The sequence below is a fragment of the Sciurus carolinensis genome, chromosome 11 (assembly GCF_902686445.1).
Source record: "Sciurus carolinensis chromosome 11, mSciCar1.2, whole genome shotgun sequence".
Lineage (NCBI taxonomy): Eukaryota > Metazoa > Chordata > Mammalia > Rodentia > Sciuridae > Sciurus > Sciurus carolinensis.
Window position 1 is genome coordinate 118,236,325 of NC_062223.1, and position 23,461 is coordinate 118,259,785.

Genomic DNA, 23,461 nt, shown 5'->3' on the forward strand with positions numbered 1-23,461 from the left:
AAACAGCAACAAAAAAAGAATCACATCTGGCAGAAACTGCAGTTCAGAGGGCAGTTCCAACAAGGAGGCAAGATTCACAGGGAGCCTGGCTATTTTCTGGGCCTGACTTCTGTAGAGTTGACCATGGGCAGCCCCACAAGCATGGCTGTCCATCCAGGTTAGTACACTAGTAACGAAATCTAAGAGAAATTGGGACACTGGGCCAGCTCTGGCTGTTTATCCTATAAGTAAGGTCTGGGCTAATTTTCAGGCTTTGTGGGGAGCTCGAGGATGGACATTTCAGGCTTGTGAAGGGACAATTCACTTATGCCCTAAGTTTTAGGGAAGCAGGACAGACAGGCTGCTGATTCCAGAAGAAGTGCCTTGCAAAGAATTAATAAAATTCTGCACATTTTATTCCTTTCCCTTTACAGAAGTGGTGTTCCGAAAACCCCTGTAGGGTGACTGTGATTAGGTATTACATCATGGTCACCTCCAGCAGGTGCTCCCCTGCAGCCTGGCGAACTGATGAGCACGGAAGCTAGAGATGCTGATTCTGCCACTTAACACCTGTGCAACCTTCCATAGAGTTCCCGACCTTCTTCACGCCTCAGCTTTCCCCTGGTAAAATGCCAGTAATGACACACCATATAGCGTTAGTGAGAGGATTCAGTGAAATAACTAATGCAAAACCCAGGACACACCAAGTGCAACCTGTAAATATCAGTTATGATTTGTTACGAAATGAATGTGGTCTGTGGTCCTAACTGGCGTGCACTCCTTCCCGCGCACCTGCACAGTAGTGCTGGGCTCTTTCATTGGCCACACAGCATCTGGGGATGATGTGATGACTCCCCTGGGTTGCACAGTCGAAAGATGGAACAGTCCGCGCAACCGCAGAACGATTTGTAGTGGCGCTTGCCGGCCGCTAGGGGCCTCAGGAGCTTCTGGGTTCGCCCCGCCCCGAGGGGTCAAGGGTCGGGGGTCATCGGATGGCGAAGGATCGGCTGCAAGGGTTGGAGATCCCAGGTCTTGGGCCCATGGCACCGCCGCAGCGCTGTCCTCTGTGCCGCCAGACCTTCTTCTGTGGTCGCGGACACGTCTACAGCCGCAAGCACCAGCGGCAGCTGAAGGGGGCATTAGAGCGGCTCCTGCCCCAGGTTCGGATGTGGAGCTGGAGGGATGAGGGGCAGTGCAGTCAGGGCAGGAGGGGGTGCGACTTGGGCGTCCCCCTCGGGGTCCAACCTGCCCTCTTCTCCTTAGGTGGAGGCCGCCCGCAAGGCCATCCGCGCGGCTCAGGTGGAGCGTTACGTGCCCGAGCACGACCGATGTTGCTGGTGCCTGTGTTGCGGCTGTGAGGTGCGGAAACACCTGAGCCACGGAAACCTGACGGTGCTGCATGGAGGTCTGCTGGAGCATCTGGCCAGGTGAGAACCAGGCTGGGAGCCTTTTTTGGCATATATGCATGCGTGTGTGTGTGGGAGGGAGGGTTTGGGGTGAGGGAGGGGAAGAACACTTTGTGATTTGATCAGGGTAAATGGATTGACAGTATCGCCAACCTTGGTGATAAGGAGGGGTCTAATGGCTATCATGGTTCTAGTGGTGTGGGGGTTTAGCTGGGAAAAACAGCTTGCTCACTGCCCATCACCACAACTTCATGAGGGGCGAGGAGGAGACTGAAGATCTTGAAGAGTGGTAATAGTATTCCTCTCCCTGCCTTGCCCAAGGCAGAAACCAGATGCAGTTTGCAATCCTTACCTAATGTTTAGATACCAGAGTACTATTTTATAATCTATAGTTAAGATTAATCATCCTATTCACTCTCAGCCCAGAACACAAGAAAGCAACCAACAAATTCTGGTGGGAGAACAAGGCTGAAGTCCAGATGAAAGAGAAGTTTCTGATCTCTCCCCAGGATTATGCTCGGTAAGTCACTGGTTATGCAAGATGAAATAGGTCTGAGAACTTTATATAAGAAAGTTCAGCAAGGATTACACAAGTATGTACTGACGGCATAGCACTTATTACTCTAAGCAGTATATTGAACACATAAAAATGTGATGGCCATGTAGTGCGCACCTGTGGTCCCAGCTACTCAGGAGCCTAAGGTTAGAGGATCACTTGAGGCCAAAAGTTTGAGACCAGGCAGGACAATATAGCTAGACCTGAAGGAAAAAAAAAAGTCACATATGGTGGCGCATGGGTGTAATCCCAGTAACTCAGGAGGCTAAGGCAGGATCACAAGTTTGAGGTCAGCCTCAGAAACTTTGCAAGACCCTGTCTCAAAATAAAAAAAAAATAAGCAGAATGCAGTGGCAACTTGGGATATTGAGGCAGGGGGATTGCAAGTTCAGGGCCACCTCAGCAACTTAGCAAGGCACTGTGAAACTTAAACTCTATCTCACAATAAAAAATAAAAAGGGCTGGAGATGTAGTTCGGTGGTAAAGTACCCATGGGTTAAATCCCTAGTACCCAAAATAAATAAATAAATAAATAAGTGAAAAAGGCTGTGGATACAGCTCAAAGGTAAGCTGCCCTCCCACCCCACCCAGTTCAATCCCCAATACCAAAAAAAAAAAAAAAAAAAAGAGCACAGAAGTTTGAGGTCAGCCTGGGCAACATAGATCACATCTGTTTTAAAAAAAAGTCCAGACATGATGGGCCACACCTGTAATCCCAGGTTGAGGCCAGCCATGTTAACCTTTTCTTTTTTTTTTTTTTTTTTGGTACCTGGGATTGAACTCAGGGGCACTCAACCACTGAACCACACCCCCAGCCCTTTTTTGTATTTTATTTAGAGATAGGGTCTCACTGGGTTGCTTAGGGCCTCACTAAGTGGCTGAGGCTGGCCTTGAACTTGGGATCCTCCTGCTTTAGCCTCCAAAGCCAGGATTACAGGTGTGTGCCACCACGCCTGGCATCAGCCTAGGTAACTTAATGAGACTGTTTCAAAATGAAATTAAAAAGGCTAGGGATGTAGGTCAGTGCTTTCCTAGCATGTGTGAGGCCCTGGGTTCAACCCGAGTACCACACATACAGAAAAAGTGTAACAGAGTTCTCGAGGTTTAAAATCTAGTTAGGGGATGGGAGTTAGCAAATAGAGTATAGAATTGACTATACTCAACTCCATTAATGTGAGGCACAGAAAATACTAAAGTTCTGTAGGAATGGAAGAGGCTGTTCTTCACATTCAACACCTGGGACTCACCCAGTGCCTATCTTGAATAGTTTTAGACTCTATTTTACTATACTGTGGAGTGCCCCGTGCCGCTGATATGCAGGAAGATGGTCCATACAAAGGGAGCGTGAGCCCTGAACTGCTTCAGGAAGTACACTTCTAATTGGGACCCTGCTGAGATTATGAGACGGGGGACCTAAAGGGCTTTCAGAGCCAAGAGTTTACAGAAAAACTCATGGTGTCTACATTCTTATAGATAACATGGAGAATAATGAGGGGACCATAAGAAATGCCTGAGTTCTACTACCTTGCCTTCAAATCTATGGTTCACATTGGGAGGAGGCAGGAAACTGCAGACATAAAGCACTTATTCCTCACACCCTGACCTGGATCCGTATGATGATGATGATTATTATTATTTTTGTACTGGGGATTGAACTCAGGGGCCCTCAACCACTGAGTCACATCACTGGCCCTATTTTGTATTTTATTTAGAGACAGGGTCTCACTGAGTTGCTTAGTCATTTTTGCTGAGGCTGGCTTTGAAATTGTAATCCTCCTGCCTCAGCCTCCTGGGCCACTGGGATTACAGGTGTGCTCCACCATGCCTGGAGTTCTATATGATTTTTTTTTTTAATTTTATTTATTTTTATGTGGTGCTGAGGATTGAACCCAGTGCCTTACACATGCTAGGCGAGTGCTCTACCACTGAGCCACAATCCCAGCCCATCTATGATTTTTGATGAGTAATAAAAGATAGTTGAGTACAAAAGTTAAAATTGAGAATTATGAGGATGTACTCTTTAAACTAATATGAAATGATTTACAGAATTCCAGAAGATTTTAAATGAATAAAGCAGGAATATATGAATATATGAAAGAATATATGAAAGAATATATGAATATATGAAAGAATATATGAAAGAATGTATATTATGTAGGATTTTTTTTTTTTTTTGGTAGTAATGGGTATTGAATTCAGGGCACTATAACATGGAATTACATCCCCAACCTTTTTTCACTTTTTATTTTAAAAATCCTATATTATGTTCCTTTTTTATAAGAAAGAAAATAAGAATACATATAGATATGCACCATATAACATTTCCATCAACAACAGACCACATATACAGGATGGTCCCATAAGAGTATATTGCCTAGTGACTTTGTTGCTATTTTAGTTTGTACAAGTATACCCTATGATATTTGCACAGACAAAATTACCTAATGACACAATTCTCAGAACATATCCCCCTCATTAAGTGGTATGTGTATATGTATTTGCTTATTTTTTCAAAAAGAAATAAGGAATAATCAAGAAACCAGTAAAACTCATTACCTCTAGTGGGTCCATACAGGGCAGAGGTGACAGGAATAGAAACGAGATCTCTAGATAAACTTTTTATAATAGGTTTCAATTTTGGAAACTTGTAAACTTTCAGTCACACACACCACAAGGCAAGACCAAGACTTGAATGATTTTATTGATAAAGATATAAAGAGCCACCTATAGATTTGGTAATTTATTATTTACATAGTTAAAAAAAAGAATTAACCCAACGTCAGCTTCCTAGGTCCTTGTCCTACACACTAAAAGCACCACAATGAAACAAAAAAGAAGAGACAACTGCAGTGTGAGTTGTGGGCATGCTGTTGCCAATCTAGACTGTAGATATGTGAGGGGTTTTCTGTTCTTGATTTTGTGGTCCTGGGAATTGAATCCAGAACCTTGTGAATGCTAGGCAAGCACTGTACCACTGAGCTACATTATTAGCCCTCTATTTGAGACAGGGTTTCAATAAATTGCCCAAACTGGCCTTGAACTTGCAAATGGTCCTACTTCAGCCTCCTGACTAGCCAGGGTTACAAGGGTGTGCCACCACACCCACTTTTTTGTTTTAAAAGTTTGGTTCGGTGACAGTTTTTTAAGGAGCTGGGAATTGAACCCAGGACATTGTGTATGTTAAGCATATTCCACCAAAGCTAAGTGGTTTTTACAATCAGCTCTAATCTCTCAGTGGTTCAGAGAGCCCCATGCCTCATCAGAGTCTAGGAGTTCATGGAAAACTCTCTTACACCAACCTTCCAGGGGAGATAAGAAGGCAAGTGAGAGATGGCCTCATAATAGCTTCCTACAGAATTATTCTCTCATGCACTGGGAACGTCATACAAGCCCTTCAACCAGGACTCTGATGAGCACTGGTTAAAGCTATTGCCTCTATGGATAAATGCTAGACTGCCAAGGCATTGTTGATTGTAGTCTTGATATTATTGTGAAAACTTTTTGTGTATTATAGGACAAAACAACTGCAGCTGGCTGTGATAATGCACACCTATAATCCCAGCAACTTGGGAGGCTGAGGCAGGAGGATCACAAGTTTGAGGCCAGCCTGGGCAACTTAGCAAGTTCCTGTCTCAAGTAAAAGATATAAAGGGCTAGGGATGTCACTCAGTGGTAAAGTGCCTCTGAGTTCAATCCCCAGTACACAACACACACACACACACACACACACACACACACCCCACATATTTATATTTAATAAATTAATTAATTTTAAAAGTTTTAAAGGTGGGGGGCCCCGCTGGGTTGTGTAGTTCAGTTGATAGAGACCTCCGAGTTCAATCCCCAGTTCCAAAAATAAACACGGAGGGAAACAGTAGGACTGTTCTAGATTAGAGGAAGACTAGAGAGACCTAGTAGCCAAATTCCATGTTTGACCTTTTACTCAGCCTTGGGATTTTAGAGTTAAGAGAAGTTATAAAGTACATTTTTGAAATTGTGGGGGAAGTGTATTTCTGTACTTATTAGCCAAATATGGGACAATTTGAACATCAAAAAGAATAATTTGATTTTCTTAAGTGGAGTAATAGTATGTGGTTCCAAAGAATGTTCCTGTTCTTAGAGATGCATCCTGAAATATTTAGGGTTAAGATTCATATCTAAACCTATTTTTGTTTTGGCAGACAAGAATGGTGTCAAAAAACCAAAGGTCAAATGTTTTTCCTGACAGGCAGATGCTAACACACAGGAAGGGGGAGCGGGAAAGAGTTAGAAGTTCATTGACTTAGACAAGGGAAGGAAGGGAAGCAGGGGATGGGAATGGGAAAGACAGTGGAATGAACTGGACACAACTTTCCTATGTTCATATATGAATATACAACCATTGTAACTTGACATCATGTATAGTCACAAGAAGGGGCAGTTATATTCCATGTATGTCAAAATATATTTTATTGTCATGTATAACTAAAAAGAATAAATAAAAAATAAGATAAAAATTAAAAAATAAAGAAAAGAAGGGTATGTGGGTGTGTGTAAGAGAAATGGAGCAGAGCCAGGCAGGGTGGCACAGACCTGTAATCCCAGTGGTTTGGAAAGCTGAGGCAGGAGGATCGCAAGTTGAAAGCCAGTCTCAGCAAAAGCAAGGTGTTAAGCAACTCAGTGAGACCCTGTCTCTAAATAAAATACAAAATAGGGTGGAGATGTGGCTCAGTGGTTGAGTGCCTCTGAGTTCAATCCCTGGTACCCCTCCCCCCACTAAAAAAATTGCCATGTGTGGTGGCACATGCCTGTAATCCTAATGACACAGGAGGCTGAGGCAGGAGGATCACAAGGTTGGGGCCAGCTTCAGCAACTTAGTAAGACCATCTCAAAAAAGAAAAGGTGGTTCGGGGTGGTGGCTCAGTGGTAGAGCACTTGCCTCACATGTATGAGGTACTGGGTTCAATCCTCAGCCCCACATAAAAATAAATAAATAAAATAAAGGTACTGTGTCCATACGCAACTAAAAATATTTTTAAAAATAAATAAAAGGGTGGGCTGGGGAGATAGTTCAGCTGGTAGAGCACAAGGCCCTGAGTTTGACCCCAGTACCAATAAATAAATAAATAAAGGGGGTGCTAGGGGTATAGCTCAGTGCTAGAGTACCCTTAGATCTCCCAGTACTGCAAACAAAATAACTCAAAAATTAAAAATAAAAAAATCCTACTTGGGAGGCTGTGGTAGGATAGCAAGTTGGAGGCCATCCTGGGCAACTTAATGAGACTTGTCTCAAAAATAGCTAGTAGGTGTTATCTGGTGTGGTGATGCACGCCTGTAATCCCAGCAACTCTGGAGGCTAAGGCAGCAGGATCAGGAGTTCAAAGCCAGCCTCCACAATTTGGCAAGGCCCCATGCAACTTATCAAGACACTGTCTCAAAATTCAAAAATAAGCTGGGTGTGGTGGCACACCCCCGTAATCCCAGAGGTTCAGGAAGCTGAGCAGGAGTGTTTGGAGTTCAAAGTTCAAAGCCAGCCTCAGCAACTTAGTGAGGCCCCAAACAACTCAGGGAGACTTTTTCTCTAAATAAAACACAAAAAAGGTTGGGGATATGGCTCAGAGATTAAGCGTCCCTGGTTCAATACCCAGTATTTAAAGGGGGAAAAAAAAAAAAAAAGACAAGTGTGATTGCCTGTTTTTCCAAGCAACTAGGAGACTGATACAAGAGGATAGCAAGTTGGAGGCCAGCCTTAGCAACTTAAGAAACTCACTAAAGGGCTGGAGTGTAGCTCAAGTGGGGTACAGCACCCCTGGGTTCGAGCTCAGTACTATAATAAATAAATAAAAATAAAAAATAAGAAGGGATGGGAGGGATAGGATGTGACTCAGTGGTAAAGCACTTTCCTATTATGAACAAGAACTTGGGTTCAATCCCACGTACCACCAAAAATAAAAATTGTAAAAATATGTTATCTTTTCACTGGTAGGGGCTAGAGTTTTGGGCTTATTTGTCCTTTTGTGTATGTTCCCTTTATTAGATTCAAAAAATCCATGGTGAAAAGTTTGGATTCCTATGAGGAAAAAGAGGACGAAGTGATCAAAGAGGTAAGTTAAAGGACTTCTGAAGGACTGTTCCCCATTATCCTAAACCTGTCTAAGCAGCATTTCTCCCACAGATGGCTGCCCAGATTCGTGAGGTGGAGCAGAGCCGGCAGGAGGTGGTCAGATCTGTCTTAGAGGTTGGTTTCCCTCGGAGGATCCAGAGCAGTATCCAATCCAAATCCACTGATCCCTCACTTCCCCAGGTCCAGCATATCAGCAATCAGCTCTTCTAAGACAACTCAAGGACTTCATTCCACATCTGCTTGGCTTGAATTCCTTACCTGTCCACCAGGGGGCAGGTCCAGTCCGTGGAGAGGATGTGGGCAGGGCTGGGAGGGAGTCTGCAATTTGGGTAGTACCCTAGGTGATACTGGGGTCTGGAGCATGGGGGCATGGCCTAGGCAGGCTCTTAAGCACCTTAGACACATTTATTTTTCCTGAATCAAACTCAGCCTCAGGCAGAGCCAGACTCAGAAGAGAGCTCCTCAGCACTTGGAAGCTGGAAAGGGAGAAACAGGTAAGATCGCCAGGAATCTCTTGAGTTAGACATCTTAGAGCAAACTGTAACCTTTTGACTGGGAAATGGGAATGGATCTAATCTTTGCCTTCCTCGTGGCTCAAGGACCTCATCTGCCAGCCTGAGCCTATTTGTCTTTCAGCCAAGTAGCCTCCAGCTCACAGCAGCCCTCATTCTTGGACCAGCCACCAGCTCCAGACCTTGACTGGATGGAAGCAGTACAGCCTCTAACATTCATTGGCCATCAGGTACAATGGACAAGCAGGTCTGCAGAGGGCCCATGTCTGCTCAGATCCCAGGACAGCCTCCTTTTCTGCCTATTCCCCTGGGCCCATTCCCATCTCCTTTGTAGGCTTTCCCTTCACCATTTCTTAGTACTGTGTCCTTAGACCTCGTTCCTCACCTTCCAGAGTGATCTTATCCATACCTGTTGCCATTATTGTCAAAGAAATCCTAACCCCTAGTGTTTCAGCTCAGTACAGGTCATTTATACATCAATATCCACAGGCATCTGAAGGTAACCCCCACCACTCTGTATTTTCACTTGTGAAATTTCAGAAGTGAAAATACAGATCCTTATTCTTCTCTTCATCTCCCATTCCTCAGTGAGTGTGTCTATCAATTTTACCTCCTATCTGCCTCAGTTCACCCTTGGGACAGTTCCTACTCCTTTTGCAGTCCTCCCACAAAACCACTGCATCCAGACTGTGCTGGAGCTGCTTCCTCCCCTCGCCTAGTTAAGGCGTACCTTCCCTCCAGTCCTTAGCTCACATCTTTTTCATACATTTATCTGAACAGGCCATTTCTAATAATATGTTAATACCACATAAAGCCTCAAATGTAATCTGTAATATATGCATTCTCTTCACCCAGTGCATGTGTGCTGTGAGGGCCAGGATTTTACCTTGCATGTGGCAGGCATGCCACTTTTGGACTCATCCACCATTAGGACCATTAGCCTTGCTGTGCCTGTAATCCCAGCAACTAAAGCAAAAGGATGGTATGTTTGAGGCCAGCCTCAGCAACTTAGACTGTCGCAAAGATTTTAAAAAAGGACTAGGAATGTAGCTCAGTGGCAGTTACCCCTGGGTTATATCCCCAGTACTCCCCACACCTGCTGCACTCATACACAAAACCTCTTGAAGCCAGGATTACTTCAATGACTTAGGTCACTTTTGTCAGGTTTGATGTCACCAGAGTGCAGTTTGCATTCTGGTAGGGGTTGTGTCCACCTCCTTCAGTATGTCTCTAGCTATGAGTATCCTATCGGCTCTTTGCTTTCTTATCTAAGTTTTTTTTTTTTCCTCCATTTCCACTACAGGATACACCTGGAGTTGGTAACATTCACTCAGGTAAGGTCTTGGGAAGTGTTTCTAAAACAAGAGACAGTTACTTTTTAAGTTTTGGTACTGGGGATTGAATCCAGGGGGGGCACCTTAACACTGAGCCAGATACCTAAACCTTCTAAAGAGTAAAATTAGGATAAAGCATGAGTGTCTACCTAAGAATATGCATCTAGAATATATGAAAAGCCATTAAAAATAAGGGCTGAGGACACAGCTCAGTGGTAAAGTACCCTTGGGTTTAATTACCAGTCCCACCAAAAAAGGGGAGGAAAAGACCCAATAGAAAAGTAGAGGTGGACATGGTGGTGTCCACCTGTAATCCCAGGCATTCATGAGGTTCACAAGCTTGAGGCAGAATGGGCAACTTGGGGAGAACCCTGTCTGAAGTACAAGCAGGGGTGGGGGCTGGGGATGTAGCTCAGTGGTAGAGCTCTTGCCTATCCCACACTAGGCCTTGGGCTCAATCCAAGCTATTTTAAAATAAGTGTATCCCATATAAGGCATGTCACTTTAAATCAGCCTAGGGTCTTCCATCTCCCAAATTCCAGAATTCTTAAACATTTCTAGTTGTTAATAATGTGAGGTAACAGTGAGGGCATGTTCCCTAATAGCTTGAAGATTTTTCTTTTAAAGGCACTTTAGTTTCTGGTAAAAAAGAAATTTTCTTTTTCCAGGTGCCACACCTCCCTGGATGATCCCAGATGAGGAATATAGCCCTGGGAACCAACAAATAGGACCCTCCTATGAAGAATTCCTTAAAGAAAGTGAGTAAACTAATTCAGGTACCTAAGGTTCTTTAAATCTTCACACTCAAAATTATTTCCCTGTCAATTATAGAGGAAAAACAGAAACTGAAGAAACTGCCCCCAGACCGAGTTGGGGCCAATTTTGATCATAGCTCCAGTACCAGTGCTGGGTGGCTGCCCTCTTTTGGCAGAGTCTGGAATAATGGACGCCGCTGGCAGTCTAGGTATGGATCCAATGCCAGGACTCTAATCCACCACCCCTTTGGTGATATCACCCTTCATAACCTTTCATATTTCCTTTCAGGCATCAATTTAAAACTGAAGCTGCAATAAAGAATAAACAAAAGGAAAAAAAATAATCATTTCAAGAAAACTCTTCAAAATCACCATAAGGCTTGTCAAAGTAGTCAACAAACCCTATTATTCCTTCCACCAAATCCTTTCCTAATCCCTTTTTTAGAAAACAGACATACCCATTCATTTGATTTTAATAAAATTTTATTTTTCCAAATGTACAGTTGATTGGACCTGTGGAAAAAAATTAAGAGAATCAGAATCCTTCTAATGGCAAGGGAATATATGCTTCCTTTGCCGTGTAACCCTGTGTTCCTGCTCACCTGTTCATGCATCTTCACCAGCAGCTGGGGCATCTCCACCCTTGGTATTTCTGGTGTAAATTACTTGAGCTCTGTGCTTTGAAACCAGTTTGATAAGTCCTAGGAAGGAAGGATAAGATTTTCACATAGTAGCTCTATGAAGTACTTAACAGATTAAAATATAGAGGGTGTTATACCTCCAGTTCCTGATTATCATCTAGTTTTACTTACCTTTTATGCTTGTGTTTTAACTTTATTTGCTCTTAGGATTTACTATATTTTTCCTTTCCTCTTTTTTAATTATTGTAATTTTAATAACCATTTCTGGGGAGGTGGTGTAGCTCAGTGATACAGCACTTGCCCAATTACAAGGCCCTAGATTTAATCCCTAGCACCATTAGAGGGGAGAAGGGGGTGAAGCCAATGGTGCATGCCTATAATCCCAGCTACTGAGGAGGCTGAGGAAGGATGACCCCAAGTCTGAAGCCAGCTTCAGCAACTTAGCAAGAACCCTATTTCAAAATACAGAAGGGCCAGGGAGGTGGCTCAGTGATTAAGTGCCCCTGGGTTCAATTCCTGATACCCACTCCCCACCGACCACCAAAAAAAAAAAAAGGCGTTACTTCCATAATATACTGTATAAATTCAGTTAATTTGTACTCATGCCCAAAGTAAAATTATGGCAATAAGACCAACCATTCAATCTTAAACTTTATTTATCAATAAGAATGACTGTTTAACTCTTAAATGCTTTTTCTAACAAGAACCATATTTTCAAAACATTGTGAGCCAGGCCCAGGAACACATGCATGTAATCCCAGCTAACTGGGAGGCTGAGGCAGGAGAACCACCAGTTCAAAGGCAGCCTCAGCAATCTAGTGAGACCCTGCCTCAAAAAATAAAAAGGGCTGGGGATATAATTCAGTAGCACAGTACCTGTGTTCAATCCCCAATACAAAGTAGTAATAATATGACTAGGATCCACAGCATAAAAATCAAAGCCAGTGGTCAAGTATTCCTCCTCCTGCCCTTAACTGTTTTTCCAGTAAAAGCACTTAGGATGGCTAACATAAGGACAACTCAACCCCTAAAAGTACACCATTACAACACATCCCTCACCTTTACTGAGGAGCTCCTGAAGGGCTGCCCTGGCCAGGGAACCTCGAATCTTCAGTCTCTCTGAGACGACAGCTGGGGTTATAAGCTTATAGTTGGGAACTTCCTTACAGAGTTTGTCATAAGTAGCTTTGTCAAACAAGACTAGATTGTTGAGCTTGTCCCGAACTTTTCCTTTGGACCACTTCTGCTCACAAAGACAAAAAGAAAAACTAGTTAAATTCTGACAGAAGCACCTATCCTTTCGAAGCAACATGTGTCAGGGGTCTGAGAAATCTCTTCTATTGTTACCACCAGGAAGCTGCAGGCTGCAAACTAAGATATATATTGAGGGGTATGGAATATGGGCAGAGGCTCAGAGGATCTGTTAAAAAGTAACGTGCTAGTCAATAGGATAAACCTTTTATACACGTTTACCACTCTATCCTTCAAATTTAAAAAATAGCGATGGAAACGTAATAAACGTGGCTCTAAAACCCACAACCCGAAAAAAACACTTCCTACACAAAGTCATTTATTAAGTCCGGGGATGTGACTCAGTGTAGAGTGCTTGTCCAGCATGCATTATGCCCTGGGTTCGATCCATAGTACCACAAAAAACACAGGTCACGTTTATCACTAGCATGCCGCGGAGGGCGCCCCCACTGTCCCAGGAAAAGTTCACTCCTACCTTCTTTTTGGCTTTGCCCCCAGATTTGTTCACTGGGTCCTTGTCTTTCTTGGCTGACTTTCCGGCATCTTTCTTCTTCTTGTCATCCTTGGGCGGCTGCAGGAAAAAAGCAAGCAGGTCTAACGTAGTCCCATGCTCTCCCATTACACTCCATCTCCCAACGCCGCTCAAACCAGAGCACATGGGGCAAGCAATTCCTGCGCCCAGCCCGGCAGTGCAAGAAGTCCTCCCGCTCAGAGTCACCTCCACTTCGCCCCAGCACCGCCCGGCTCACAAAACCCCGCCGCCCTCACACCCGCTAAGCTCACCATCGCGAAGACTGGAGAGCAGCAGCAACTACTGCAGCCTCGTCAAGATGTCGGACAAAAAGGAAGCTCCGATCACCAACAGGCCCAGAAACCTCCGCCCGTCGCGACTACTTCCGGGGCGAGGGGCGGAGCTACGCCAAGGAAGTGCTGGGGCTGCGCTTTCGCTCTCTCGCCAAAGGCTCGATGGCGGAAGTGAACGCCAGTGTCTGAGCCGCGCACTCTAGATACTGCCCCTTGATTGTTGGACTGCAGTTAGTTATGAAGCAAAGGGCTCTCCTGGCCCTGAGAAGTAGAGCAGTCCTGATGACTAGCTGTCCAGTACCACTAGCCCCAGGCGTGTAGCCTCGAATGCGCAAGTGCCGCAAATAGCAAGCTGCGGGGCTAGGAGGAGAAAGCTGGGGTGCTGGCCGAGGCGTGTGCTGTGACGGCGGTTCCGGGGCGGGATTTCGTGAAGAGGCTGGACGCGAGTTTCTGAGCGACGGGGACTGCAATGGCGATTTTTAGCGTGTATGTGGTGAACAAAGCTGGCGGCTTAATTTACCAGTTGGACAGCTACGCGCCACGGGCTGAGGCTGAGAAAACGTTCAGTTACCCTCTGGATCTGCTACTCAAGCTACATGACGAGCGTGTCCTGGTTGCCTTCGGACAGCGCGATGGCATCCGGGGTGGGCTAGGCGCAGACCCGGGGGGCGGGACCCGGTGTTGCAGAAGTGGGCTGGTGCGTAGGTGCGGGATGGGTTTTAGGGTGTTCCCGGGTCCCTGTGCCCTGCTGGAATCCCTGACTTGGAGCTTCGCTGACCCTTAGTCTCAACTCTGCAGTGGGCCACGCAGTGTTGGCCATCAATGGTGTGGACGTGAACGGCAAGTACATGGCCGACGGGAAAGAGGTGCTGGAGTATCTGGGTAACCCTGCTAATTACCCGGTGTCCATTCGATTTGGTCGACCCCGCCTCACCTCCAATGAGAAGCTCATGCTGGCCTCCATGTTCCACTCGTAAGTTCCCTCAACCCTTCTTAGTGGGTTGGCCTTCATCTGGCCGTACGCTGGCTGGCTTAGTGTAGTTCTGTGGGCACTTTGGGCAGCAGTGCTAATCTTTCTGTACCTCTTCATAAGCCATTGGTTCTTGTATTATGAAAACTGATCCAGTATGTCTGGTTTCTAGGTAATACTGACAGTCGTGTGACCTTGCCTAAGTCAGTTTCTCTTTTCTGAACCATAGTTTCCTCATCTATAAAGCAATTGAATTAAAGGACCTTTAAAAATCTTGCTTTCAGCTGTGGTATGAGATGTGCTGACTTGCACCTAGCCACCGGCTAAGCAAGCATTCCCCAGTGTTTCTTTTACCCAGTTTTCTCTTTACTTTTTGTGTGTGTGTGTGTGTGTGTGTGGTGCTGGGGATCGAACCCAGGGCTTTGTGTTTGCAAGGCAAGCACTCTACCGACTGAGCTATCTCCCCAGCCCCAACCCACAGTTTTCAACGTAAACGTTTTCTAGTCAATATATAATGTAAATTGGGCATGGTGCACATGCCTATAATCCCAGCTGCTAGAGAGGCTGAGGAAGGAGATTGCAAGTTCCAGGCCAGCCTCAGCAACTTAGTGAGATCCTGTCTCAAAAGTACAAACAGGGGGCATTGCTTAGTGGTAGAGCACCTCTGTGGGGGTAAGAGAACAATACAATATATGCAGAAGCCAAATTAAAATTGACACTGCTGCCAGGCAGTTCACACTACCTCTCCTGACTATCGTAAGCTCTAAAGTGAACTCCTCCCTTACAGCGTTGGGGGGACATTCCCAACTTTGCCTCCTTTGCATATAGGCTTTTTGCCATTGGCTCCCAGCTGTCTCCTGAACAGGGAAGCTCAGGCATTGAGATGCTGGAGACAGACACATTCAAACTGCACTGCTTCCAGACACTGACAGGTATGTGTCTCCAGATAGGCCAGATGGATAGATGGGACAGGGTGGGCCAAGGGATTGTCCAAAGACTGCTTTGATAAGCAAGGATAAGGGTGGTGTTCAGTTTTCTGCGACAGTGTTACACATCTATTTATTAGTTTTGAGAATCCAAAGCCAATATGTAATCTGAAGCTGATTTTGTCTACATCATCTGGCATTCTCTGCCCTGGTTGTCCCTGGTTCAGATAACTCACCTGAATGTCATGTTGCACACATTTTGGGAGGTGTATTGTCCAAAATGAAATATAAAATCCAAACGAAAGTAGCCTTTGGTTCATACCATTGCTTCACTCCCTTAATACTGTTTGTACTCTGCATGACAGTTTCTGCTGAAGGATTCCAAGACTGGAAGGAAGTGGCAGAGCTAGACCTCAAAGCCTGATCTCTCAGTTACCTGTGTAGATGCACAATTTTGACTTTTCTGCTTTAGGTGGCAACAATGATAAAATAGCTTTGATAGTACTTTATAAAATTGAAAATACAGCATGATGATTGCTGCATTCTCTACCCTTTGGTAACCATTCTTGGTTTCTCTCCAGGGATCAAGTTTGTGGTGCTGGCAGATCCTAGGCAAGCTGGAATAGATTCTCTTCTTCGAAAAATTTATGAAATTTATTCAGACTTTGCCCTCAAGAATCCATTCTACTCCCTGGAAATGCCCATCAGGTAAGTAGCTTCACTCCCCAGATACTGATCAAAGCTTGTGCTCTCCCCAAAGTCTTTTGAAGTATGGCAGAATATTACTTTTAAATAAGACAACAGTAACTAACCTTTGGAGAATCCAAAAATTTTCCTTGGGTTCATGTCCTGAAAGTGTAGTTTTCACTGATTCTGCTTCTACATCCAAAATGGGGAAAGAGCATCACAGTTGGTTTTTTTTGTTTTTTTTTTTTTTTTTTGTGTGTGTGTGTGTGTCTCCTGGTTCTGACCTAGGTGTGAGCTGTTTGACCAGAACCTGAAGCTCGCTTTGGAAGTGGCAGAGAAAGCTGGGACTTTTGGACCTGGGTCATAGGTTAAACCTATAGTTGCACCTGCCCCCCCCCCCCCCCGCCCCAAATTCTGAGAGATCCTAAAGCATGGGTTCTATTGTTTCCACTCCAGCAGAGGTCCCAGCAGCCTTGATAGTGTACTTGAAAATGGGAGGATGCTGATGTCTTATACTGATCCCTGAGCCTTAATGGTATGCTCTCTTCCTTTCTGTATATGTTATGGTCCTACTTCCCAACTCTGTACAGATTTATTTATGGAGGAGGTAGTCCATAAGTGCTATAATAAACATTCCTTTGATCCAGTGTTTGCTGTCCTGCCTGACAGTCTTGGGGGAAGGGCTCAAGGAAGCAGAAATAGTAAAGGAATTCTGGGAAGTTGAAATCCTATATTTTGGCAGAAATTATAACATATGTGTTGATGCAACACTTTGAATCACAAACCTTGATTCTAGTCCCAGAATTGACTATCAGTGAAACACTGTCATACCGTCCCCCTCCATCAAGTTATATAACCTGCCTGCAACCACCAGTTTCATCTCTAAAATGATTATTAAATTACATAGTGTTCAACTGAAAGCATCGGAGACATAAGCTTAATGGTATCCATCTGTGCTTCAGCTTTCCCACTCCAGAGAAATGAAATCTTTCCATTTGGGATGAAAAGAGTAGGTACTGATAAGTAATTTCCCAAGAAAAACCACCTCAGCTTTTATTACCCCTTTTGAAAGAATGAGTTAACTGTTTAGTATCAAATCTAGTTTTAATCTACAAGTCATCTGATCCTTCCATCCGTATCCTGTACTTTACTCGAGCTATTGATGAGAATGGCGGCCTTCTGTCTTTCACTGGGGACCTGAGGTATTGGTTATAGCTACTGCCCACAGCTGAGAGGCCTTAGGGCAGAGCAGAAGTCACAAGTTATTGGTGCCTTACAGCTATAGGGATAGCCTCACTTTTGGTGGGGATGGGCAGGATAGGGACAGGGTAGGGCCCAGGAGAGGAAGAATGATACAGGAGACACCTGACTGCAGGAATTTCCTGTTCCTTTGAAGGCAGGAAATAGGAGCAAATGGAGTCCAAGAACAAAAGTTATCTTTTAAATAAAGCATAGGATGGGGAGCTGGGACCTCATTAGCTACTGATAACTTCCAATGCCACCTGGGTGAGAGAGAAGGCGCAGAAACAAAATCAAAGCTTGAGTGCTAGCCAAAGGGAACACTCCCTTTCTGTACCCCACTATACAAAGGGAGGCCATAGATGAGAGGGTGCTCCAGAGCCTGCACTCTCTTCACTCCGCCTTCTTGGACACTCGGCCCATCTTGGTGCGGATGTTTCGGAGCAGGAAGAATGCAGCTGTGCTGGCCGTACATATCATTTCAGCTACCCAGAATGCTGTGCTCCAACTGTAGTGCTTAGCAATGGTGCTGAAGGGTAGCCCAGCCAGAAATCCGCCCACTGTCAGAGAGGAGGGAAAAGCCTGAGCCATTCGTAGAGGAAAGCCTGTGCGCTGCCTCCTGCCTCTAACAGGCCTGTATGCAAGGCACAGCGGGGGCAAGACAGATATTCTAGAAGGTATCACTTACCATTGGCCATGAGTCCCACAATAGCATGAGAGGTGCCACACAAATTGGGAGGGGCACTCTCATTGGCTATGACTCCAAACAAGGCAATGGGACCATAAGAGGAGAAACCAAAAACAGCTCCCAGCACCAGGATCCAGATCTGCAAGGGTCAAGTGGAGTGCATGAGTCATAAAACCTGCCTGCCTAACTACCTGCCCACCCCAGGAACAATAAGTGAAAGGACAATAAGTGACCCTCCTCACCCCACTCCCCAGTACAACTGACAATACAGAGCCAGAGTACCAGAAGCTATCACTGAGCCAACCTAAGGACTTAGGTGGGCAAAGGAAGGCAGTACAGAAGTCATCCCTTCAAGTGGGCTGCTGTCTTTTTCAGAATTTATGCAAGCTGGATTGGCTAGGGGCAAGGCAGAGGGACAGGACAGAGGTGAGATAGACCAGGAGAGAAAATATAGGCACCTCGTGCTCCGTAAAGCCTGTGAGCTCAGCAAGAGGGTGGAGAGCTGGAGTCCAGAAAGCAACATCCTAGAAGCAGAGAAAAGAAAACCAGGCCCAGAGTGGAGGAGGGGAACCAAAGTACAGAGGAGAACTGAGGCACAAACAGAACTGAAAACAAAAATCAGAAGCAGAGAAAGGGCTGGCGCCGGCTAGAGCCAGAGAGGGAAAGAGCACTCTCTCCTTGTGCCATGCCTCCACCAGGCCCTCGGTGTTTACCTTGGGGGAGTCACTGGTCACTGTTACCCGGAAGAGGTACATTGACACTGTCATGCCAGCCATCATGAACAGCAATAGGCCATGGCGAGGGTTCCCATAGACAGACAGCCCCGCCTATGGATACAAGCACAGTGATGTCAAGCCCTCAAAGCAGGGCAGAGCACCCCCATTCTGGACTCTGACACAGCAGGGCCTCTGATGGCAGCTCTTTGGCAATACCATCACAGTTCTTGGCCTCAGGCAGCTCTGAGAGGCCCTAGGACCTGCTCATTGTATTCTGAGGCCAAATTCCATCATCCCTTCCTCCACCTTTGGGCAGGCACAGGACACGTGCTGGGGAGCTGCACCCAATCCACCCCCACCCCCAGTTTTCCTGTAGCAGTGGAGAAGCATATAGCCAGGCTGAAAGAGAATCTGACTCTGGCATCGGTTAAAGCCCTTTCCCCTTCAGCCTTATTTCCACATTCCTAGAGAAGGGTAACCTGGAATCATTCTGACCTCACCCAGCCCAAATACAGCGTATGCCAGCCAGCCTGTATCCCAGGGTGTCCTATCCAACCACGCAGGGAAGACTCAAAAGGCCTTTTGCCCACTCACCTTTGCCATTGCCCGGTCTGACAGGTAGCCAGCTGCAATGCTGCCTACAAGGCCCCCAACCTCCAGGGCACTCACATAGGAGCTACCTGCAGGGGGAGTCGTGGGAAGAGAAGGGTGGGAAGGTGTTACATGGTGGGCTTGTCCCATAATGGCTTAAACCCAGAGGGGTACAGAGTCCCCAGGGGTTACCAGCCATTGCTGCCAGAGTGGTGCCCAGCCTCGGGGAAAAAACAAAGAGGGTAAAGGGAAGTAGAGTCTAGATTTCCCATCTTCTGCATTGGTTCCTGCTCCTGATGCCCATCCCTATCCCAGCGCTCATCTTACCCACAAGGGCAGACTGTCCTTTCTCCTGAATAAGGAAGAACTGGCCCCAGTCTGTACAGCAGGTCTTTACTCCAAACACCACAAGGTAGCCAGTGGAGAGCACCCACAGATAGGGGGACAGCAGCAGCTCCTGTAGGGTACTCTCTTCCTTCGAGGAGCCTGAAGGTAGGAACGTAGGAACGGGCCAGGCCTCAGGCTCTGCTCTTGCTGCCCCGCCCCCATTGCACCCCCACCATTCATTAACCAGCCACGGGAGCAGAGTCCATGGCATAGCAGGATCAGTGAGTGGTATCCCCTTAAGCCTCTGCTGTTCTGTCCCTGACTGCTACAAGCCTCAACAAATGAAAGAAAAACTGAGGACTACGGCAGATGGAGGAAGGCACCCAAACCACTTAAACGAGGATACTATCCAGGATAGGGAAAGCTGAGCTGTCGTGCAGAAGTATCAGGATATAACATGAGTCACAGTATCTGTTGACTCGGTCTCTCTGGTCAGAGTTTTATTTATTCCCTAGAAAACCTCCATTGCCACCCCTTCCCCTATTCCATTGGCTAGCACAGAATGAGGCATAAGACTAGTCCTGAACAAAATTCTGCCAAGTGAATGGTGAATGAAGGTGCCCGGTGGTTGGTTTGGGTGGGTGCAGGCTCACCCTTCTTGCCCTTGGAGGGGGTAGGGTCCAGGTTACGAAGGCCAACATCAGCAGGTTCATTGTGGATGAGCAGGAGACAGAGGAAGGAGACAACCACACACAGTACCCCAGACAGGGCCAGCGTGCTGCGCCAGCTGTAGCTCTGGGCGAGGATGGTTGCCAGGATAGGGCCCAGCCCTCCAGCCAGGTTCATGCTGGTTGACAGAATGGCCCACCAAGTGCCAAACTGAGATGGCTCAAACCACTGTGAGGCAGAGGAGGGCAGAATAGGTGCCTGACCTATAGCCCATGTTGATGGTGGGACTCAGGGCAGGCCCAGAAGCTCACATTACAGGGATGAGGGAGAGGGTGCTTCTACTTGGCAGGGCCAATTCCTTCGTCTGCCACCTGATCCCACCAGGCTCCTAAAATATCTTGACAAGCAATAGGAGCTGGACGGGAACTCCTGAGGAATCTGCTGTGGGTTAGGGGCAGAGCAGGTGGGTAAGAAGGGGTGTTCCCACATGCTCTTTAGAATCCTGTATGCCAGTCCACACAGACTTGGTGGAAGCACTTACCTTCCGCAGGATCTTCCCACAAGGGGGCCAACCCAGCCCCTGTGCCAGGCCATTAAGGAACCAGAGCGCAGCAAAGACAGGTACTGTGGAGCTCCAGGAAAAGACTACGTTGACCAGGCCAACCAGGAGCAGCCCCGAGGAGAAGAGCCAGCGAGCACTCATCTGGTCGGACAGCACCCCACTCACAAACTTGCTGATGGCATAGGCTGCTGACTGGCTGCTGGTGATGAGCCCTGCAGCGGAGGGGAGCAGGGAGCAGGACACCTGGGGGGTTAGGGCAGAGCAGAGGCACAGGAGGGATGGAGGAAGGCATGGGGTCAGGTGTATAGAGGTGCCCAGCAGGGTGAGACAGGTTCTTTCCCAGAAGAACAGGAGGAGCTGCGCTGCAATCTCGACATTCATGGGGCCAATGAATGCCTGCCCCAACAACCTCACTAGCCCCAGGCTGACCCATGACTTCTCAGCCTCTTGTTGAGTTCCATTTGCAGCTATCGGGGAACAAGAAGGGAGCATCTTCCCTCCCTGGGATCTGCATATGCACCCTGACCCAAATGCCAATCCAAGTCTTCTAGCAGTACTGTTGCCCCACCTCTGAACATGGGGTGATGGGCTCAGGATTAGAGTCAGGGGCCTTGCTTCATGCCGGGCCACATGAAATCAGTGAGCCAACTTCCTAGTGCTCGGTGTCAGTAGCCAGCTCTCATGCTGCAGCTTCTGCATGCATCCACAGGTGGTGGAAACCTTGCTTAGAGCCCCCAAACAAACAGTGCCTCTGAGGGCACCTCTGGGTTACAGGCACTCATACCCCAGATGGGCAGTCCTCCTCAGTCCTTTACCCACACTATGTACACAGACCTCAGAGCCTTTTCATCTGGCACATGCCCACTGCCCCAGCCCTGCTTTGCAGACCCCTACACACACACTTGCTACAAGCCTGCACACTGCACTAATTATGTGCCCTGCTGGTTTTTTGTCCCCAGCCCACCACCCTGACCTTCCAGAGCTCACCCAAATCATCCTTGTCCAAAGGGATCTCCTCCACCAATGATGGCATGACAAAGGAGAAGGTCTTGCGGTTGAAGTAGTACAGGCTGTAGCCCCCAAACATGGCTGAGAAGATCACAGCGCGGTAATAGCCATAGCTTTGGGCTGCCATGGTAGAAAAGAGCAGTCCCTGTCGTCCAGGACACAGCCTCCGACCACAGCTCTTGCTTGCAGCTCTCAGTGCTCAGATCTGCTGAGTTGAGTTTTTTTTTTTTTTTTTTTTCTGCTCCCTCCTCCACCCGGCCTCCTAGGCTCCCTTTATAGCTGCCTTCTGGACAATCATTAAGCCAGAGGTGGCTCCTAGGGAACCCAGTGTCCTGAGGGAGACAAGAAAACAGGAGATTACTGAGTACCAAACTGGGGAGTGGGAGGGTCCCAGAAGGAGGCATGCCTATGAACCAAGCCAGCACCCTGTGTCCTCAGAATTTCTGCCTTTCCTCCTTTTCCTTGTCAGCTTGCCTGTGCAACCAGCTGTGATTAAAGGCTCAAGCTAATTACTTTTGTCTGCAGGAGCCCAGGGGAGTCAGGGGCAGGATGAGCAGAGCTGCCCTCTCTAGCCCTGCTCCCTCAGTCACTGAGCCTTCTCATTCACTCATAGAAGGTTCATTGAGGGCTTACTGGTTCACAAGGCACTGCAGTAGATGCCAGATTAGTTTCTGCTTTCTCTACTTCCCCTCCAATCAGACATCCCCCAACAACCCCACTTTCAAGCCTTGTAGAGCTGACCTCACCCAATGCTTAGCACACAATGGGGCATAACGGTTTCCTGATAGTACCCCCTTATCCTCAGGGGATTCATCCCTAGGCATAGTACTCTCCCCTCTGACAGTAATGAACCTTATGTGTACTTTTCTTTCTTAGACATACCTATGATAAAGTTTAATTTGTTAAATGCAGCAAGATATTAACAATAATAAAACAATTCTAACAATATAATAAAAACTTAAAACTTATTAATCGTTTTCTGAATTTTCCACTTAATATTTTCCTACTGCGGCTGACTTCAGTTAACTGAAAAGTGAAAAGCAAAACCCTGGATAAGAGGGGACTCCTGTAGTTGCAGAATTTCAACCCCCCCCCCAGTTCGACCCACGGTGTCACGCAGAAAGCCCCACCAAGAACCGAGGTCTTGATGGGGCCCCTTCAGAGCTGCCTCTCGGTCCCCATTACCCTGCAACGTCAGTCCGGGATTCCGTCTGGCTGGAGTTTGCAGGGGAACTGAGCGGTCTGTGGGCGGAAAGGTGCACGGCCAAGCTCCGGGTGCAGTGCTGAAGCGCTCTGCCTCCCGGGCCCGCAGCTTGCCCCGGCTTTTCCGCTCGGTTGGGGCGGCAAGTGGAGCAGAAGGCGTGGGCGCGAGCTGAGCCGGCGACCGCACGTAGTCTCCGGAGGCCCCTCGCTCTGGCAGTCAGAACCTCGGCCGGGCAGGGCAGCCAGGAGGCGAGGACGGGGAGGGCAGAGGCGGCGGGTTCTCGGCACCTGCCCAGCTCCTGTGTCCTCGAGCTACCCAGGACACCCGACTCCCGGGCTGGGAACCGCCAGGCCCGGGTGCAGCAGCAGAAGAGACTGACAGTATAAAAAGGGGCCGCCAGCGCCTCGGCAGCCCCCAGACCCAGGAACTTTCCCCCACCCCGGAAAGGGCAGCCGCAGGGGCAACCCCGGGTTCTAACAAAAGTTAGGGTTCGCCAACAATGGGGACCCAAGACCGAAGATTCTCCCTCCCGC

At 47.1% G+C, this 23,461-nt stretch overlaps 4 protein-coding genes across 10 annotated transcripts; 2 read left to right on the plus strand and 2 right to left on the minus strand.

The window, feature by feature from the left end:
* Positions 1-962: 962 nt before the first annotated feature.
* On the plus strand, positions 963-11,145 carry Cenatac (centrosomal AT-AC splicing factor). Of its 2 annotated transcripts, none has more exons than XM_047516455.1 (11): positions 963-1,139; positions 1,243-1,406; positions 1,807-1,905; positions 7,958-8,024; positions 8,096-8,224; positions 8,474-8,538; positions 8,681-8,786; positions 9,860-9,890; positions 10,559-10,648; positions 10,722-10,854; positions 10,935-11,145. In XM_047516455.1, the coding sequence occupies exons 1-11, from the start codon at positions 972-974 to the stop codon at positions 10,987-10,989; spliced, it is 1,107 nt and encodes a 368-aa protein (XP_047372411.1). In that variant the 5' UTR covers positions 963-971; the 3' UTR covers positions 10,990-11,145. The 2 variants fall into 2 exon arrangements, with proteins under 2 accessions (XP_047372411.1, XP_047372412.1); XM_047516456.1 differs by having other exon boundaries at positions 8,096-8,158.
* On the minus strand, positions 11,111-13,585 carry Rps25 (ribosomal protein S25). Its single transcript, XM_047516459.1, has 5 exons — positions 13,321-13,585; positions 13,013-13,108; positions 12,346-12,529; positions 11,248-11,346; positions 11,111-11,158 (listed from the first exon to the last, which is right to left on the minus strand). Exons 1-4 carry the CDS (start codon positions 13,321-13,323, stop codon positions 11,252-11,254), a joined length of 378 nt encoding a protein of 125 aa, XP_047372415.1. The 5' UTR covers positions 13,324-13,585; the 3' UTR covers positions 11,111-11,158; positions 11,248-11,251.
* Positions 13,266-16,571, plus strand: Trappc4 (trafficking protein particle complex subunit 4). 2 transcript variants are annotated; one of them, XM_047516458.1, is made up of 5 exons: positions 13,266-13,827; positions 14,126-14,314; positions 15,140-15,243; positions 15,819-15,945; positions 16,213-16,571. In XM_047516458.1, exons 1-5 carry the CDS (start codon positions 13,811-13,813, stop codon positions 16,289-16,291), a joined length of 516 nt encoding a protein of 171 aa, XP_047372414.1. In that variant the 5' UTR covers positions 13,266-13,810; the 3' UTR covers positions 16,292-16,571. The 2 variants fall into 2 exon arrangements, with proteins under 2 accessions (XP_047372414.1, XP_047372413.1); XM_047516457.1 differs by having other exon boundaries at positions 13,291-13,985; positions 14,140-14,314.
* Slc37a4 (solute carrier family 37 member 4) lies at positions 16,369-23,461 on the minus strand. Of its 5 annotated transcripts, none has more exons than XM_047516451.1 (10): positions 22,910-23,461; positions 21,704-21,929; positions 20,696-20,928; positions 20,139-20,382; positions 19,486-19,644; positions 19,162-19,247; positions 18,565-18,678; positions 18,310-18,375; positions 17,852-17,990; positions 16,369-17,723 (listed from the first exon to the last, which is right to left on the minus strand). In XM_047516451.1, exons 2-10 carry the CDS (start codon positions 21,849-21,851, stop codon positions 17,557-17,559), a joined length of 1,356 nt encoding a protein of 451 aa, XP_047372407.1. In that variant the 5' UTR covers positions 21,852-21,929; positions 22,910-23,461; the 3' UTR covers positions 16,369-17,556. The 5 variants fall into 5 exon arrangements, with proteins under 5 accessions (XP_047372407.1, XP_047372409.1, XP_047372405.1 ...); XM_047516453.1 differs by having other exon boundaries at positions 21,704-21,932; XM_047516449.1 differs by having other exon boundaries at positions 16,370-17,723; positions 21,704-22,056.

What these genes read in the sequence shown, in the direction of transcription:
- Cenatac (XM_047516455.1), top strand. Translation starts at nt 972, where the DNA reads ATGGCGAAGGATCGGCTGCAAGGGTTGGAGATCCCAGGTCTTGGGCCC. An exon ending in TCTCCCCAGGATTATGCTCG is followed by an intron (nt 1,906 to 7,957) that starts GTAAGTCACTGG and finishes TCCCTTTATTAG; the next exon opens with ATTCAAAAAATCCATGGTGA. An exon ending in GGACGCCGCTGGCAGTCTAG is followed by an intron (nt 10,855 to 10,934) that starts GTATGGATCCAA and finishes ATTTCCTTTCAG; the next exon opens with GCATCAATTTAAAACTGAAG.
- Rps25 (XM_047516459.1), bottom strand. An exon ending in GGGGCAAAGCCAAAAAGAAG is followed by an intron (nt 12,530 to 13,012) that starts GTAGGAGTGAAC and finishes CTTTGTGAGCAG; the next exon opens with AAGTGGTCCAAAGGAAAAGT. An exon ending in TCAGGAGCTCCTCAGTAAAG is followed by an intron (nt 11,347 to 12,345) that starts GTGAGGGATGTG and finishes CTTCCTTCCTAG; the next exon opens with GACTTATCAAACTGGTTTCA.
- Trappc4 (XM_047516457.1), top strand. Translation starts at nt 13,811, where the DNA reads ATGGCGATTTTTAGCGTGTATGTGGTGAACAAAGCTGGCGGCTTAATT. An exon ending in ACAGCGCGATGGCATCCGGG is followed by an intron (nt 13,986 to 14,139) that starts GTGGGCTAGGCG and finishes TCAACTCTGCAG; the next exon opens with TGGGCCACGCAGTGTTGGCC. An exon ending in CTGGCCTCCATGTTCCACTC is followed by an intron (nt 14,315 to 15,139) that starts GTAAGTTCCCTC and finishes CTTTGCATATAG; the next exon opens with GCTTTTTGCCATTGGCTCCC.
- Slc37a4 (XM_047516451.1), bottom strand. Translation starts at nt 21,851, where the DNA reads ATGGCAGCCCAAAGCTATGGCTATTACCGCGCTGTGATCTTCTCAGCC. An exon ending in CAGACCGGGCAATGGCAAAG is followed by an intron (nt 18,679 to 19,161) that starts GTGAGTGGGCAA and finishes TTGTATCCATAG; the next exon opens with GCGGGGCTGTCTGTCTATGG. An exon ending in TGTGGGACTCATGGCCAATG is followed by an intron (nt 17,724 to 17,851) that starts GTAAGTGATACC and finishes CCTCTCTGACAG; the next exon opens with TGGGCGGATTTCTGGCTGGG.